The sequence below is a fragment of the Lethenteron reissneri genome, chromosome 42, assembly GCF_015708825.2.
Source record: "Lethenteron reissneri isolate LAM-NWPU_2019-01 chromosome 42, ASM1570882v1, whole genome shotgun sequence".
Taxonomy (NCBI): domain Eukaryota; kingdom Metazoa; phylum Chordata; class Hyperoartia; order Petromyzontiformes; family Petromyzontidae; genus Lethenteron; species Lethenteron reissneri.
The window spans coordinates 7,993,222-8,011,070 of NC_083820.1; the positions used below are offsets into that span (position 1 = coordinate 7,993,222).

General features: G+C 48.4%; 1 protein-coding gene across 3 annotated transcripts in view; it reads left to right on the forward strand.

Annotated features, from left to right (window-relative positions):
* Positions 1-1,379: 1,379 nt before the first annotated feature.
* LOC133352843 (collagen alpha-1(XXII) chain-like) overlaps positions 1,380-17,849 on the forward strand; it is a 158,644-nt gene continuing 142,174 nt past the window's right edge. For all 3 annotated transcript variants that reach the window (XM_061568796.1, XM_061568797.1, XM_061568798.1), the window contains exon 1: positions 1,380-1,710. In XM_061568796.1, coding sequence (XP_061424780.1) covers positions 1,691-1,710 — 20 coding nt within the window. In that variant the 5' untranslated portion in view covers positions 1,380-1,690. The remainder of the gene's footprint in view (positions 1,711-17,849) is intronic.

Below are 17,849 nucleotides of genomic sequence, written 5' to 3' on the forward strand. Positions count from 1 at the left end.
CGGAGCCGTAGGTTGCCGACCCCTGGTCTAGACGCTCAGGATGGAAAGCTTCGGTGAATCTGGCAGAGATGCGTGGAGCTCACAAAGACGGTGGCGATATCGGAGGAGCACAACACGTGGGTTGGTGGACCTCTGTGCTGAATTATTCTTTGGTTTTTTCGGTAAAGTCACGTATAAAGATAAAAGAATAAATGAAATAATAGCATACGACGTTTCTAATGCAACACAAGCAATCATCATCAGGTATATAATGAAATAGCGACATAGAATCTAACCAGAAAACTATAGACAGACATGTAAGCATGTCTGTCTATAGTTTTCTGGTTAGATTCTATGGTTAGATTCTATGTCGCTATTTCATTATACCTGATGATGATTGCTTGTGTTGCAATCGAAACGTCGTATGCTATTATTTAATTTATTATTTTATCTTTATACGTGACTTTACCGAAAAAACCAAAGAATAATTCCTGCAGTCACGAAAGCTCCAAAAATTAAGATTCTCTGTGCTGAACTTTGCGTGTTTATCCACCGTGCCCTTGGGTATTCTCGCAGGATGCAAAAGACGCATTTAAACATCCCATTGCAGGACCCTCCTGAAAACGAGTTTCGAGACTCGGCGAGATTTTCATGAATAGATAAATGACATCATGCACACATGTTCTGCTGGTGGGATTGGCGGATCACGGAAGGGATTTTGAGTCTCCACGACTGTGTAGACCACAATGAAAATGCTGACACATTTTCTAGGCGGGTGGCGACAAAACCCCCCCCCCCCCCCACCACATCATTCTTATTTTTGTTGCTGCTGCTGCTGCTACGACATTGTGTGTCGCCTTACAACGGCAGGGATGGAATTTCATCCGGACTAAATTTGACCACGCCTGACGCTGTCTCATTGGTAGTGTGCCAGAGTCCTCCTTGCGTGTCAAATCCACCTCCTTATGCGACCAGAGTCGGCGATGTGGACTTCAAAGACGTCTGTTTGCGGCGTTATTTATTTATCTACTTAGCCCGTCCCAGCCGTTCTCACCGCGTCGTCTTGTAACCGCATCGATGTCATCCCTCGCTCCAAACCGCAGGCGAGGCACGCTTGTGTAGGTTCCACGGTGGCTTGAAATAATTGCACTCCGCCCCCCCCCCCGTCTCCCACCACCTTACCGCCAGCTGGCAGGAGCCATCAAATGTGAGCGGACAGTCATCTCGGGAGTGTGTCATCAGCACTGCTTACGGGGGAAAGGAGGTGGTGGTGGGGAGAGGGAGGGGTGGTGGGTGGGTGGGTGGTGGTGGTGGCGGTGTCAGGGTGCTGTTTTGGAGGTGGTGGGTGGCTGTTTGTGGCGGGGTTGGGTGTGCGTGCGTCTCGTGTGTGGGAGTTTGGATTGCTGCTGGCGGTAGTGGTGGTTGTTGGTGGTCGCTGGATATTGGGTATACCGAGGCTTCTAAATGAGGTGGTAGAAGAAGGTGGAATCACTGAGTAGAGGGCGATAGAGGGACGTGCGTTCCATCGACTCGCGCAGCGGTCGAGGAGGAGTTGTTACTCTCGGCGCGGGCTGAGAGTGGAGTGCGCATCCACGCATCTCGACTCTGCACATGACAGCTAAGATTTATTATCATCATCATTCATTCACGTGGATTTGAGCAAAGGGGCAGAAGAGATTTTTGTTTTTTATTCCCGACGAATGCGTCGGGAATGTCTATCGCAGTGCACAGGTAAGACGCGTTATGATGATCGATATTTTTTGCCGATGTCTTTCGAGTTCTTGATAATGTACGCGGTAAATCAGCGGGTGGCGAATTAAGGACAGTTCGATCGCATTGTGTAAGGGTGTCGTGTGCGTGCAGCAGGCGTTAGCTCCGTTTACGAGTGTATTAAAATACGTGCTTCCACTATGGACTTAAAGGCTCTTGGTGCCGCATGTGTTGTTAGCGAACATCTATCAAGGTCCGTAACGGCTGACCGGAGATGATAGGGGAGAGAGAAGGGGGAGGGGTGACGCGCCAGGCTGCCTTTGTCTCCCCCACTGTGATGTTGAAATGTCGGACCAGTTGTAGTCGTTTGAGGCTGAGTCGACCCAAGTGTGCCGATGATTTTTCGTGGTCCCGAATAAGACGCGGCCCCCCCCCCCCCCCAGGTTCTCATCGACAATGCGCTGACCACTGCGCCACCGCTCTTCTTCACACCTGTATACCATACACGCACACACACACGTCTACATACGCAGTGTGAGTGCAAGCATCAACCATATTCCAAGTGCTGTTAGCGAGCACCTATTAAAGTGGTAATGTTGTTTACAGTACTAGGGGAGGTGCATGACCGGTTCAGATACCACTTGCGACTGATATTAGCCTTGGCCGAGAGTCGAACTCGGTCGGCTTGCAAGCGGTCTTACCGCAGTGCGCTAATTACTGCGCCACCGCTCCCCTCAATGTGTGCGCACAGTGCGCACACCTGTCCACACAGTATATATGCATATCCATACACCTACACGGCATGCACACCTGTACACACAGTTCACACAACTACACACCTACACACAGTACCCACAACTACACACCATGCACACCTGTACACACAGTACACACAACTACACACCTACACGGCATGCACACCATGCACACCTGCACACACAACTACACACCTACACGGCATGCACACCTGTACACACAGTATACACAACTGCACACCTACACACAACTACACGGCATGCACGGCATGCACACCTGTACGCACAGTACCCACAACTACACACCTGTATAGTCTGCATGTACAGCATACACATCTCTGTACTCATGACACACACACACCTATGAGCGACGTGGTGTTCAGGACAGCACACACAGAGGAGACTTACGACGCAGTATACAACAGCCGTGCATATCCGTCCAGGGAGCTATCCTGTAGCCAAAGTGACTGCGAACTGAGCAATTTTATCTCCTGCTCAGAGGTCTGAGCCAGTGATTCAAAGTCAACATTGCTATGGCGGGGGCGAATCCATCCATTGATTTCCTCACAAAGCGGTACTCGCTGTATCGACCCCCGGGGGGGTGGGGATGATGATGGGCTGGGTCAACCCGCCGCAGCCAGGATTTGAACTTGCGTCCTTCCGTGCGTATCAGGCACTCGTTTAATAATTAAAGCCCCCCCCCCTCGCCTCCCCGTGAATTATTGAACGAGAATAACGCTCGCTATTTAATTAACCCTGCCGTACCCTCCACTCCCAGCCCACCCACCGGTGGTGTGTTCAACGCGTCCACGTGTTTGTACAAAGAGGCAAAGATTGTCCCCGCGTGTCGCCTTCGTAGACGTGGGGTGTCGGTGCAAGTACTGTTCGCCAGTCGCACGAGCCCCTATGAAGGCCGGCACGGCACACGAGGGGGTGGTGGGTGGCCAGCACCGCAGCACCGGCCACACGTTTATGTAGGAACAAGACAAAGATCCCCCGTGTAGCCTCAAGAGACGTTTGGGGCAAGTGCTGTTAGCGAGCACCTATGAAGGCCGGCACGGCACGGCACACGACGGGGTGGTGGGTGGCCAGCACCACGCCCGGCCGCCTTTGTCTCCCTCGTGGCGATTTTTACAAGCCACACCGGGGACTTATTTGAGGCTGAGTCGACCTAGGGGAGGCCCAGGACTGGTTCAGATAAACTTGACTGGGTGTTAGCCGTGAGCGGGTTTCGAACTCGGGTCGCCGGGTTCGCAGCGAAATGCGCTAACTACGACGCTACCGCTCCCCGTAGCAAAGGGACACACACACACGGACACCAACACGCGCGCCTCGTGTCAAATCGCTTTATGTTCTTAATTGCCTCGAGTTAAATCGATACAATCATCAGGGTGGGTGGGTGGCTGTGTCAGTGTGCGTTTCAATTTGCTTCACGTTGGCAAAGCGTGGTGCAGTGCCTAATGTGTTTAATTTCGTTGCATATTTAATGGAGGTTTGTTTTTTGGAAGCGTTCGTTCGCCGCTCGCGGTTAGGTGAAGCAATGACGGGGCCTGGCAGTGTCTATTGGCGGTGTCTACTAGCAGTGTCTATTGTGAGTGTCTACTGGGAGTGTCTATTGTGAGCGTCTATTGGCAGTGTCTATTGGCAGTGTCTATTGTGAGTGTCTACTGGGAGTGTCTATTGTGAGTATCTATTGGCGGTGTCTACTGGAAGTGTCTATTGGCGGTGTCTATTGGCGGTGTCTATTGGCAGTGTCTATTGTGAGTGTCTATTGTGAGTGTCTACTGGCAGTGTCTATTGGCGGTGTCTACTGGAGGTGTCTATTGGCGGTGTCTATTGTGAGTGTCTACTGGGAGTGTCTATTGTGAGTGTCTATTGTGAGTGTCTACTGGCAGTGTCTATTGGCGGTGTCTACTGGAGGTGTCTATTGGCGGTGTCTATTGTGAGTGTCTACTGGGAGTGTCTATTGTGAGTGTCTATTGTGAGTGTCTACTGGCAGTGTCTATTGGCGGTGTCTACTGGCAGTATCTATTGGCGGTGTCTACTGGAGGTGTCTATTGGCGGTGTCTATTGTGAGTGTCTACTGGGAGTGTCTATTGTGAGTGTCTATTGTGAGTGTCTACTGGCAGTGTCTATTGGCGGTGTCTACTGGCAGTGTCTATTGGCGGTGTCTACTGGCAGTGTCTACTGGGAGTGTCTATTGGCAGTGTCTACCGGCAGTGTCTACTGGGAGTGTCTATTGGCAGTGTCTACTGGCAGTGTCTACTGGAAGTGTCTATTGGCGGTGTCTACTGGCAGTGTCTATTGTGAGTGTCTACTAGCAGTGTCTACTGGAAGTGTCTATTGGCGGTGTCTACTGGCAGTGTCTATTGTGAGTGTCTACTGGGAGTGTCTATTGTGAGCGTCTATTGGCAGTGTCTATTGGCGGTGTCTATTGTGAGTGTCTACTGGGAGTGTCTATTGTGAGTATCTATTGGCGGTGTCTACTGGAAGTGTCTATTGGCGGTGTCTATTGGCGGTGTCTACTGGAGGTGTCTATTGGCGGTGTCTATTGTGAGTGTCTACTGGGAGTGTCTATTGTGAGTGTCTATTGTGAGTGTCTACTGGCAGTGTCTATTGGCGGTGTCTACTGGCAGTGTCTATTGGCGGTGTCTACTGGCAGTGTCTACTGGGAGTGTCTATTGGCAGTGTCTACCGGCAGTGTCTACTGGGAGTGTCTATTGGCAGTGTCTACTGGCAGTGTCTACTGGAAGTGTCTATTGGCGGTGTCTACTGGCAGTGTCTATTGTGAGTGTCTACTAGCAGTGTCTACTGGAAGTGTCTATTGGCGTTGTCTACTGGCAGTGTCTATTGTGAGTGTCTACTGGCAGTGTCTACTGGCAGTGTCTACTGGGAGTGTCTATTGGCGGTGTCTATTGGCGGTGTCTATTGTGAGTGTCTATTGTGAGTGTCTATTGTGAGTGTCTACTGGCAGTGTCTACTGGGAGTGTCTACTGGGAGTGTCTATTGAGAGTGTCTATTGTGAGTGTCTACTGGCAGTGTCTATTGAGAGTATCACGAAATCTCCGACGTGAGTCGGTTTGCACAGGGGTGGCGCTGGAGAGGCATAAAACAAAGTGCATCGGGTCCCAAGTAGCTCAATGGAACTCCCCATTCACGTCTAGGCTCGAATGGAAATCGACAAAAAAAATCAATTTTATTTTAAGAAGCTAATTAGTCGCTCTCATTCCGATCTGGTTTCTGATCTCAGTCGTTGCCCCGTGTCTGCATCTCTCTCTCTCCCGTTCCGCTACGTTTCTGTACCAATCTGTCATCTCTCTTCTCTCATCTCACGACATCTCCCCCTCCCCTCCCCCATCTCGCACTTCTCCCTATCTCTCCTGTCACCTCGCTCGGAATTTATAAATCGAACTTGGGGGGGGTGCGGGGAGGGAAGCAACTAAATGTAATCCCTTCATCAAGCTCCCCATCTGCCGGCAACCAGCACTGAGGATTGGGCTGTCGCGCTAAAATGTCGGTAACCCACACGAGTTTCGTCGTCCTGAGATGTGGGGTCGGTTTGCGTTGAGCGTCGGAGCGGGGTTAATTAAGTGGATGCAGGGAGTGAATTATTAAGTCCGTCGTGCGACCGCCATCTGCGCAGCGATGATACAATCACGTGGATTGGGTTATCAGCAAGAGAGGAGGAGGAGGATGAAAGGGAGTAGGATGCCGAGGAGGTGGTGGGAGCGGTGTGATGAAAAAAAATTAACCCGTAAAAACAAAGTTTTTCACTATAAATCCTTTATATGCGTGGCATCGGTTTTATTTTATTATTCATTTCTGTTTTTTTTGAGTAAGAGTTTCATTTTTATCACATTGGTATTTTAAATTAAATATGAAAAAAAATTCCCTAAAAAGTGGAAAATGTTGGAAAAAAAATTTCACGAAAATAAATTGTCACGCACAACGAGTCTGTGTGCAAAATGTCAGCTCGATTGGATCACGGGAAGTGGGTTAAAAAACGACCGAAAGATTTGCACGGTCGTAAGCGCGCAAGCAAGCAAGCAAGTGAACTTAATATAAAGGATTTAAAAACCTGGCAACCTGAGTTGGATTCCCGGCCACGGACAGACATCTTCGGCGAGTGAGTGATATCTGCACCGGTCCTCCCCCTTCCCTTCATCATCACTTAATGACAAAGCGTGGTGAAGTATGGTCAAACAGCAGCCGTAGAATCAATTCCGCATTGTTTCGTGATGAATCTTGTGGGCGAAGGCCTTGAAATTCAATCTTATTTCAGAATCGGAATCTTTATTTAGACGACATAAATCCGATGAGCACTGAAGCTCTTTTCCCCCCATACATGCCCAGTAGGAGCACGGGGTTTAGAAGGTTACAACAACAACAACAAAGAAACTAAAACGACAGGAGTGAGAATTCGAGACGCCGGAATTTGATCTGATTTGCAAGAGTTACCTGGCCAAAAGAAACTAAAGGAGCGTTTGTCATCGAGAGCTCTGTGACCATACTTCACCACGCAGGTCAGTGCGAGTTTGTTGTTGGCTGTGGGTGGCCGCTGGTGTTCAACTACATGGGGAGCGGTGGTGCAGCGGTTAGCGCGCTGCGTTACGAACCTGGCGGCCCGGGTTCGAATCCAGCTCATGGCCAACACCGGTGACGATTATCTGAACTGGTCATGGTTTTCACCTAGGTAGACTCAGCCTCAAATGAGTACCTGGTGCGATGTGTAAACATCGCCACTAGGGGAGACAAAGGCGGCCGGGCGTGGTGTTGGTCACCCACCCCCTCGTGTGCCGTGTCGGTCTTTATAGGTGCTCGCTAACAGCACTTGCCCCTACAGTCTGTTAAGGCTATACGGGGGATCTTTGTCTTTGTCACCTACATGGGCCCGGAATGGAACTAAGATCGCCGGGTCTACAACACAGAGTGCAAACCACCGCCCCAAACCGCTCCATCCACTGACATTCTTATTTATTTATCTTCCACATATATACAAAAAAACATTCATTTAGGACGGAGTGAATACGAGGTAGGATATAAATATATATTTTTAAAAAAATCTGACAAGTGTAGTCATTTATCTTCCTTCTAATTGGAAACATAGCGACAGTTTAATTGCCGGTAAAATACAATTCTTAAATGATCGGCAATCATGTTGTGATTCATTTGGAGTATTCCTGCGACGGTCTTGCCAGAGCGCTTTACGAATAAATTACATGTGCTGACTTTTGTATGACCGACCAACTTTAGAACAAATCGAGTAGTTTTGTTGTTGTTTTTGTTTTAACGGAGTAACCAATTATCACCGAATGATTTGTGTGCGTGTATAGGTTAAGACGGCAGATAGAGGGGGACACGAATGTGATGATAACGTCTGTGGTGACGAACAACGTTTGGCAGCGTTTTGTGTCGCTCATGATGGAGCTGCGTTTCAATAAATTAACAAAACTCAACACACAGACACACATACATTGGGGTCTTTGTTTGTCTCTGTGTGTGTCTCTCTGTGTGTCTCTGTGTTGTCTCTCTCTCTGCTTGTGTGTCTGTCTGTGTCTCCGTGTCTCTGTTTTGTCTCTCTCTCAAATTTAGTTCTACCTGATTAAGACTGCTTGTGTTGCAATCGAAACGTCGTATTCTGTTATTTAATTTATTTTCTTTCTACGTGACTTTACCGAATGAACCATGAATATAATATATATTAGGTGACGTTTCAGGCAATGGCCCTTGATCACAGCACATCAACAACGAAGGGGGTATGAAGAACGTTATCTATTATATATTTATAAATTATTTTATTTTACGTATTTGAAGAAGGGCTATTACCCGAAACGTCGCCTATTATACCCCTCCCCTCCATTTTAGGCCACAGTTTTATTGACGAATGTATTGATTTTTTTAAAAACTTATGTTATTATTGTTTGTGCTCTTGCACCACTGCCAGCGTAGCAGTACACTATCACCAGGTAAGTTGTGTCGATGCATCACGTGCTGCGGCAAATTCTTGTGTAAAACGCAGTTACAAGTGATTCATTGGGTCCTGGAACAAAAACCTTGACAATCCACGAAAGTATATTCTTGGTTATTTCGGTAAATTTCGATTTAAAGCTTTCGTGACTGCAGGGATTCATTTTCTTGTTTTTTTCGGTAAAGTCACGTAGAAAGGGAAATAATAAAACAATAAAAATAAAACATCATCTTTCGGTAAAGTCACGTAGATAGAACATTTTAATTAAAGATAATTAAAATTAATAAAATTAAGTCAAAATTTTATCGACCAAAGCTCCAGCTCCATCGTGCAGAGAGAGGAGACTCTTGTTGAGACCACATGGGGGTGTGGGGGGGTCACAAGTGATTACATTTCTTGCGTGTCCAATCCGTGGGGAGAAGGCACATTTACAACTTACATACTAAATGGTGAATTGTCAAGGATGCCAAAGAAGTCACGACAGGTTATTTAATGAATCAATGCGTACCACGTGGGTTATCAAGTTATTCCAGTAGACCTCTTCATTCGCGGGTGTCAAAGAAGCCACGACAGATTATTTAATGAATCAATGCGTACCACGTGGATTATCAAGTTATTCCAATAGACCTCTTCATTCGCGGGTGTCAAAGAAGCCACGACAGATTATTTAATGAATCAATGCGTACCACGTGGGTTATCAAGTTATTCCAGTAGACCTCTTCATTCGCGGGTGTCAAAGAAGCCACGACAGATTATTTAATGAATCAATGCGTACCACGTGGGTTATCAAGTTATTCCAGTAGACCTCTTCATTCGCGGGTGTCAAAGAAGCCACGACAGATTATTTAATGAATCAATGCGTACCACGTGGGTTATCAAGTTATTCAAGTAGACCTCTTCATTCGCGGGTGTCAAAGAAGCCACGACAGGTTATTTAATGAATCAATGCGTACCACGTGGGTTATCAAGTTATTCAAGTAGACCTCTTCATTCGCGGGTGTCAAAGAAGCCACGACAGATTATTTAATGACTCGATGCGTACCACGTGGGTTATCAAGTTATTCAAGTAGACCTCTTCATTCGCGGGTGTCAAAGAAGCTACGACAGATTATTTAATGACTCGATGCGTACCACGTGGGTTATCAGTTATTCCAGTAGACCTCTTCATTCGCGGAAAATCACCACGCCTGCCAAGTGATGGCAATGCAGCAAAGTGTCTATTCCATAGACGGTACTTTCACTGCGTGGGTTTTCGCAGTTGTGATGTGTGTGCGTGCGTATGAATGTTTTTAGCTATCTGCGATGGGGCTTTTTTCCCGGTCCACGTGCCCGTCGCTTCCCAGTCAAATATCTGAAGAACCTTGCGAGCGCGTGGAACAAAACGTCGGACTTCGTGTGGAACAACCAGAAAAAAACACAGATGGCGGAGAGGCGTACACAGCACAAGCACGGAAGCCTACACGGCAAATAGTATTGTTCATCTTCTTGGTTCTTTCGGTAAAGTCACGTAGAAGGAAAATAATAAAATAGTAAAAATAAAACATAATAAAATAATTCTCACGACGTTTCGGCCACAACGCAAGCAGCCGTCTTCAGGTGGAGAACAGGTCTGTCGAGAGACAGAGTCTGAACGTCGTGAGAATTATATTATTATGTTTTATTTTTAATATTTTATTATTTTCCTTCTACGTGTCTTTACCGAAAGAACCAAGAAGATGAATCCCTGCAGTCACGAAAGCTTTAAATCGAGTATTGTTCATGTTGTATGTTTATTTGCGTAAACTAAATTGTGGTTGGATGATGACCGCTTAACATCCAACCACAATCCTATCCACCACCTACTCGGCGGGATTAGTGGATCACACAGAGATGGGAGCATGTGCAAGACACAGACCTGCGGGGGCGATGCTGCATTTCCTACAAGAGGCAGTACAGAGAGTAGGAATCTGCTTGCGTTGGTTTATTATAGCACAGGGCTATTTGCGTGCAGTTTCAGTGGAAAGTGCTTAAGTGTACGTGCAAGAGACCGAGAGATAGAGAGAGTGGTGGTGGCAGCGGTTAGCACACCGCACTACGCACCCGCAAAACCCGGGTTCGATTCCCGATCACGGCCAACATCAGCAGGCGAGTGGATACACGTTTCAGTCGTAAGCACTTTCGTCGTCGCCGATTCGCGTCGTCCACCGTGGCGAGGTATGATCAAACAACCCTCGTGATCGAAAGGCGTTGGGAGAGAACACCATCAGCATCCATTCATTCTTGATTTGAAGTTTTCGTGACTGCAAGGATTCATACTTTTAGTTTTTTTCGATAAAGTCACGTAGGTGAAAAAATTAATTAAATTACATGAAATCACGACGTTTCGGAAGCAACACAAGCAACCGTCATCAGGTTTGACTGCTCCAGCAAAATTTGTGATTTAATTTAATTTATTTTAAATGTTTACCGACGTGACTTTACCGAAAAAAAACAAAGAGTACCATCATCTTCTTGGTTCTTTCGGTAAAGTCACGTAGAAGGGAAATAATAAAATAATAAAAATAAAACAATACAATTTTTATTTAATTTTTTTATTTTTTTTTATTTCCCTTCTACGTGACTTTACCGAACGAACCAAGAATATGAATCCCTGCAGTCACGAAAGCTTTAAATCGAGAAGTACCATCATCATCATTATCCAGCAGTACGGCGTTGAGAGCGGGTCGCTGTAACACGGCACTTGCAGCTGTACTCATCATCAACTACACCGGCCAAACAATTCCAAACCGGCACACAGCAGGATGAAGCAAACAAACAGAACAACTTTGACAATCACGAGAGGCTTTCTTGCTGCAAATTCCTAAATAAATATTATTTAAATTCATAAGGGTCTTACACTCGTCTTAGGTATATCAAAGCCAATTCTTCATGCCCAAGCCGAACAAACATTGTGTGTGTGCGTGCGTGCGCAGTGGAGGCATTGGCGTGTGTCGGCCTGTCGCGCTATGCCATTGGCCTTAGTGCAAACACCGGTCAGGCACGACGAAAGCGCGGAGAAGGGGGGGTGGGACAGACGATCATGCTTGGAACGTCCTTCATTGCTGCTGCTCGTAGCCGACGTGTCGGGAAGGGTTCAATGATTTGTGGGTGGATGGGGTTCCTAATTGGCACGATCAACAGCGATTGCACGCGGCACGCATCCCCATCCCGACTGCTGTTGCTCGCGTTGGTTGAACGCGGAGGGCTTCGCGACCAATTCTGGCTGTCGCCCGACGAGGCCGCTTGCAGTTTGCCGGCGAAATGTCACCTTACTTGAATTGTAAATGCTGCGCAGTTACTCTGCCACACGCCGGTGTGCCGGACGAGTAACGAATTGTCACGTTTTGTCGACGTGAGACACCCTTACTAATTGGCTGTGGCGGGTGGTGGAGGGTTTAACGACACATTTATACTGGTAGGAACCTCCTGGTTACACCAGCCCACAGGGGATTATTCTGTCCGTCCGTCCGTCGTGCATCCAACAATGGGAGGGGTGGGGCTGGGTGTAGAGGGGAGGGGCTGGGTGGGAAGGGTGGGGAGGGGCTGGGTGGGGAGGGTGGGGCTGGGTAGGGGTGGGAGGGATGGGGCTGGGTGGGGTGGGGCTGGGTGGGGAGGGGCTGGTCACCCCGTGGTGCCCTTATAAAACTCAACGTTTAACCTACTCACGCCGGCTTGTGCCCGCCCTCACAGTCGGCCATATTTGCGGAATACACCACGCCGCCGTTGACCCTGGCCATTGACCGAGCAACCCAACGTTCCTACCAGCTCCCTCCGCAGGACAATGTGTTATCTTACCCGCACCCCCTCCACAAAAAAGAAACCGATGATGTTGTTAGCATTGTTCTTCTGGGCTCGGTGGGAAGTCGCCAGCGATTCGTGTTGCACCCACGTGGTCACCTGCACGCTCTTGGTCGCCTTTTGGTTTGTTCGTCTGCGGTGTTCTCTTGTACATCTTTTATTAAGACGCTTTGTTTCTATTCCAGTGGGGGGGAGGAGGAGGGGATTTCAAGATGCGTGCGTGTGTGTGGTGGGTCAAAATGTTAAGATTTTCGAGATGCAATGTGCATGAATGACGCTGTTATATAAAAACGCGCTATTGTAAATGTTGTTAACCGCCCTTGTCTTCATTTTTCTGCTTGTTCGTTCGGGCGGCCGGGAGTCGCTCAACAATTTGTAAATATTTGAGACACTGTGGCCTGAAGAGGAGAACATATATAATAGGCGACGTTTCGGGCAATGGCCCTTCGTCATCGCCCTTTCACAACAACAGACTGTTGGGGCAAGTGCTGTTAGCGAGCACTGATGAAGGCCGGCACGGCACACGAGGGGGTGAGTGGCCAACACCACGCCCGGCCGTCTTTGTCTCACTCTCACACTCTCACTCTCTCACACTCTTACTCTCTCACTCTCTCACACACTCACTCTCTCACTCACGCTCTCTCACATTCTCTCACTCTCTCACACTCTCCCGCACTCTCCCACACTCTCCCATTCTCTCACACTCTCTCTCACTCTCACACACTCTCACTCACTCTCTCTCACATTCTCACACTCTCCCACACTCTCCCACACTCTCCCATTCTCTCACACTCTCCCTCACAATCTCACACTCTCACACACTCTCACTCTCTTACACTCTCTCTCACACTCTCCCACACTCTCCCATTCTCTCACACTCTCTCTCACTCTCACACACTCTTACTCTCACACTCTCTCACTCTCTCACATACTCTCTCACTCTCTCACACTTTCTCTCTCACACACTCTCACTCTCTCACACGCCATGAGCATCTGAAACGCTGCTGGCGAATGATCGAAGCGGGCAGTGGACGTGACTCTGTGGTCCGTCGTATGAGATCACCCACCGGAGTGGCGCTGTTAGCTATTCACACACTCGCACGTGGCACAGACACGCGCACACACGTGGAGGATACACACACACATCTCTGTTGACTATACAAACATGCACCATGCGCCACCTTTTAAGCTCGGCATAATACACAGACGCTTGTACAGCAGTGGTGCCTTGGCAAAAATAAGTGAATCTCTAAGCTACGATGGCATCGGTATAGACCTCGGTCCAATGAAGCAACAGAGGAGGATTGAGAGGCTGCGAATGCGTGGAAGTGTCTCTCAAGCAGTGGCTCTAAACCTGGGGTGCACGTAACCCCATGGGGTACGAGATGCCATTTCTGGGGGTGCGAGACATGGCCAGATTCAAATCTAGAATGGCCAGATTATTTTAGAAGGTACATAATCGAACACACAAATTAAGCACGGAAGCGTGAGTAACAACTACTTTGTTTCATCAACCCTATGCGTTTATTAAGATCGTACTTTTTTTTTTATAAGATTGAGATGTGGAAATGGGCAGCAACCCAATAATGTGAGCGCGTGTTTTTTTGTTTAATGTGGAGGGAAAGAGTGAAGGATCCGGGGAAAAAAGCACGCGGGGAATCCGATGAGCTGTAAAGCTCTTTTTCCCAGATGCCTCGTAGGGTCGGGTCGCCACTAAGTGGCGGTGACGTCACCACGACGCTTGTGCCAGGCTATGTGCACCTTGAGGCCACGTGAAGTGTCGAACGCCCGCTGGAGGAGGTACGGGGCAGACCAGGTGCCCACGGGTCGATCGTACACAAACACACCTAAATCACACCTACATACACACCTTACACACACGCACGGCCCACCCACACATACCTACACACACATACACACACACATACATACAAACACATAAACACACACCACTACAAACAAATACACACACACACACCTACACACACCTACAACATACGTACACACACGCGTACGGCACACACACATACTACACACACACACACAACCACACCTACACACACTACACACACCCATCCACCACACATACACACACACACCTACACAACACACTACACACAACACCACACATACAACACACACACAACCCCCTACATACCTAACAACACGGTTTCGGCACACACTATACAGGCCGGAACGGTACACGACGATCCACACACGCACACCTACCACACACATACACACACAAGGCTGAGTCGACCTAGGGGAGGCCCAGGACCGGTTCAGATAATCGTCACTGGTGTTAGCCGTGAGCGGGAATCGAACCCGGGTCGCCAGGTTCATAGCGCAGCACGCTAACCGCTACACTACCGCTCCCCAGACACACACATACACACACACCTACACACACACACACACCTACACACACACCTACACACACCTACACACACATACACCTACACACACCTACACACACACACACACCTACACACACTCGCCATCGAGGGGCGCGACCTCCTCCCGGCCCCCATCAGTGGCGCGGCGACTCACGCGGTGGGGGGGGGGGGGGGGTGCTGACGAGGGCGCTTCGAGACCCTCGCGACTCCGCGCGGTCTCACGGAGGCCTCCGTCTCTTCCTCCTGCGTCTCCTCCGTCTCCTCCTGCGTCTCCTCCTCCTCCTCTCGTCGCTTCCTGAGCTGAGGATCGCTGCCAAGAGGCAAATTGAATCCGCATTCAAGTCGAGCGGAAATCATTAACCGGCGCACGCGTGTAATTTACGAACAGCAAAAACGACAACAACAACAACTTTAACCGGCCATAATAGAGGTCTTTTGGGTTAGATCGCGTAAATATATGTGTGTGTCGTTAAAACCCGCCACCACCCGACACAGCCAACTAGTAAGGGATGTCACGTAAACAGATCGTGGCCAATTCGTCACTGGTGTTGGCCAACCCCCCTTGTGTGCCTTGCCGGCCTTAATAGGTGCTCGCTAACAACAACAACAACACTCACAACAACACTTTGCCCCAAAAAGTTTATTTGGGCTACACGGGGGGATATTTATCTGCGTGTGACCACCACCTCCAATCGTGGTGTCCGCACGCAACACACGCGAGCCGTTTATGGCTGAGCGCACGTTGTTCAGTTGCTCAAAGAGCGTTGGGTTGGCACCGCTGGGATCCCTCGTCTAGCGAGCTGTTGGTCCTCCCCGTCCGCTCACCAATGACTGTTATAGAGACCCACGGAAGGCCAGCGTCTCGAGAAGCTGTGACTTCTTGTCTCGTTGTCTCAGCTTCTCGAGACGCTGGCCTTCCTAAAGAGATGACCTACGTGACTTTACCGAAAAAACCTAAGAATATGAATCCTTGCAGTCACGAAAGCTTCAAATCTAGAATTAATAACCTCTACGGGGAGGAATTCCACCTATCTGTTAGAGTTTTTAACAGACAACGAGACAAGAAGTCACAGCTTCTCGAGACGCTGGCCTTCCTAAAGAGATGACCTACGTGACTTTACCGAAAAAACCTAAGAATATGAGACCCACGGAGTTGGACAGAGACCCCACAGACTCACATAGGTTCGGCTGCGATTAAACCACGTTTGTGACATGTGTAATGGGTTCAATTTAGGCGCACACACTTCTTGGGAGGCAACACTCATTTATTAATTAACACAACGTTTACTCAACAGTTACTCTTACTCTACACATAGGGTGGTGACCACCGACCTACACTAGCTAACACACAATTGTATTTTTAGCCGCTCCAGCGTGACCCAGCCAGGTGGCTGCTGGCAGTCCGCTCACTCTAGGTCTTCCCTTCTGGCATCTTCACGAGGTGTCTTCATTCTTCTCAGGAACAGCCCTGCTCTGCCTTCACACCACCCTTATATCTCGTCTCTCTGGCGTGGCCGGCTCCGCCCAGGCCACGCCTCCCTTCCCAGGCCACGCCTCACTTCCCAGGCCACGCCTCACTTCCCCCACCTCTGGGAAGGTCCGGATCCCTCCAGCACGTGACCCCCCAGGCACCCCCTTGGGGCCCCCAGCCCTCGTACGGGCCAACACAGTAGTGACCGTTCTGTCACTACACATGTACTGAGTTGGTGGTCTCAAGCCGGTCACCAATGACTGGACGAAAAAAAAATCCCTTCATATTCAGTTTGCTGCTGCACTTAAATTGGCTAAATTACAGCTCTGAGAATGAACAAAATCCGTTTTGACTGTAACGTGACGAGCACTACTCTGTAGGTGTGCACCAGGTGTCGCTTCATGATGTCTCAGAAGTAGCTCAGTGATATCCACTTCCCACTGATTCTCTATCTCATGATGTGACATTAACACCGATGGTAAAATATGCATAAGATTGGGGGGAAATGACAAACATGAAGGAAATAAAAATAAAATAAATAAAACATAATAAAATAATTCTAGTGAGAATTATTTTATTATGTTTATTATCATTATTTTATTATTTCCCTTCTACGTGACTTTACCGAAAGAACCAAGAAGATGAATCCCTGCAGTCACGAAAGCTTTAAATCGAAACATGAAGGAGTTACTTTAAATATTGATGAGATCTTGATTTGAAGCTTTCGTGACTGCAGGAATCCATACTTTACTCACATTTTGAGATAGTTTTGCTCATTTTCTTCGTGATGTAGGTAAAAAGACCAGTCAATTGCTTCAGTTTAGTTCCAATATAGTCCCAGAGCAGATATGTCACCTGAGATAGCTTCACTTTTGCGGTTACAATTCCTTCATGTGACCGACAACAGTGAATTACGTGACAGCTGTTTTCAATGAGAAGGTTATCAAGTAATTCTCTATTCTTAGACATTCCGTCTTAGATAAATCGGGAGTGTTCAAGTCTTGCGCCCTTATGGTGGGACCTATTTCTGTTCTGGCTTATGGATCAATAGGTGCGGTTAGGGTCGTGCCATGAGCCAGGAGTGTCTATTTAGAACTCTTGCAAATCAGTGAGTGGGTTCCATCCCCTATTAGGCAAATAGTCTGATTTAATTCGATATTATCGCACCGCTTCCGAGACTCCTGCCAGTATAAAAACCATAACAATAGGGAACTGTATCTCACGACACGCGAAACTGTGTGCTTCAGCCCGTCAATGCAGGCCTCCTCCTCCTGCTCGCACCCATGACCCAATCTGTCGATGCAGTCAGTCGGTTGCACGCGACGCTTTCTTATTCGCGCTGCGAAATCCAACCCCTCCATCCGGATGTATACGTTACGGCCCAGTGACCGCAGTTTCACATTTTGCAACGTGGATGGATGGATGGCGCGCAGGTAAAGTTACACATTTATTTTATATACGCCAACATTTTAAAAAGCAAATAGGAGGTGGGCTGATGGGGTTGGCACGTGGGTGGGGGGGGGGCGTATAAAATAATCGCTGTGCCCACAGCGTGGGAAATGATTTTGTTTGGAGTTTGGTGGTGGGGGGGGGGGTTTAAACTCCGTTGTTTGGGTCACTCGTGGTTGAGAATCGCGTCTGATCGTCAAGGTGGCAGCGCCTTGACATTTATTCTCTCGCGTGATTAATGGAGAACAAATGAAAGGTCGACTGCTCCGTTCGGGTGGGTGGGTGGGGGGGGAGAAATCGCTCCT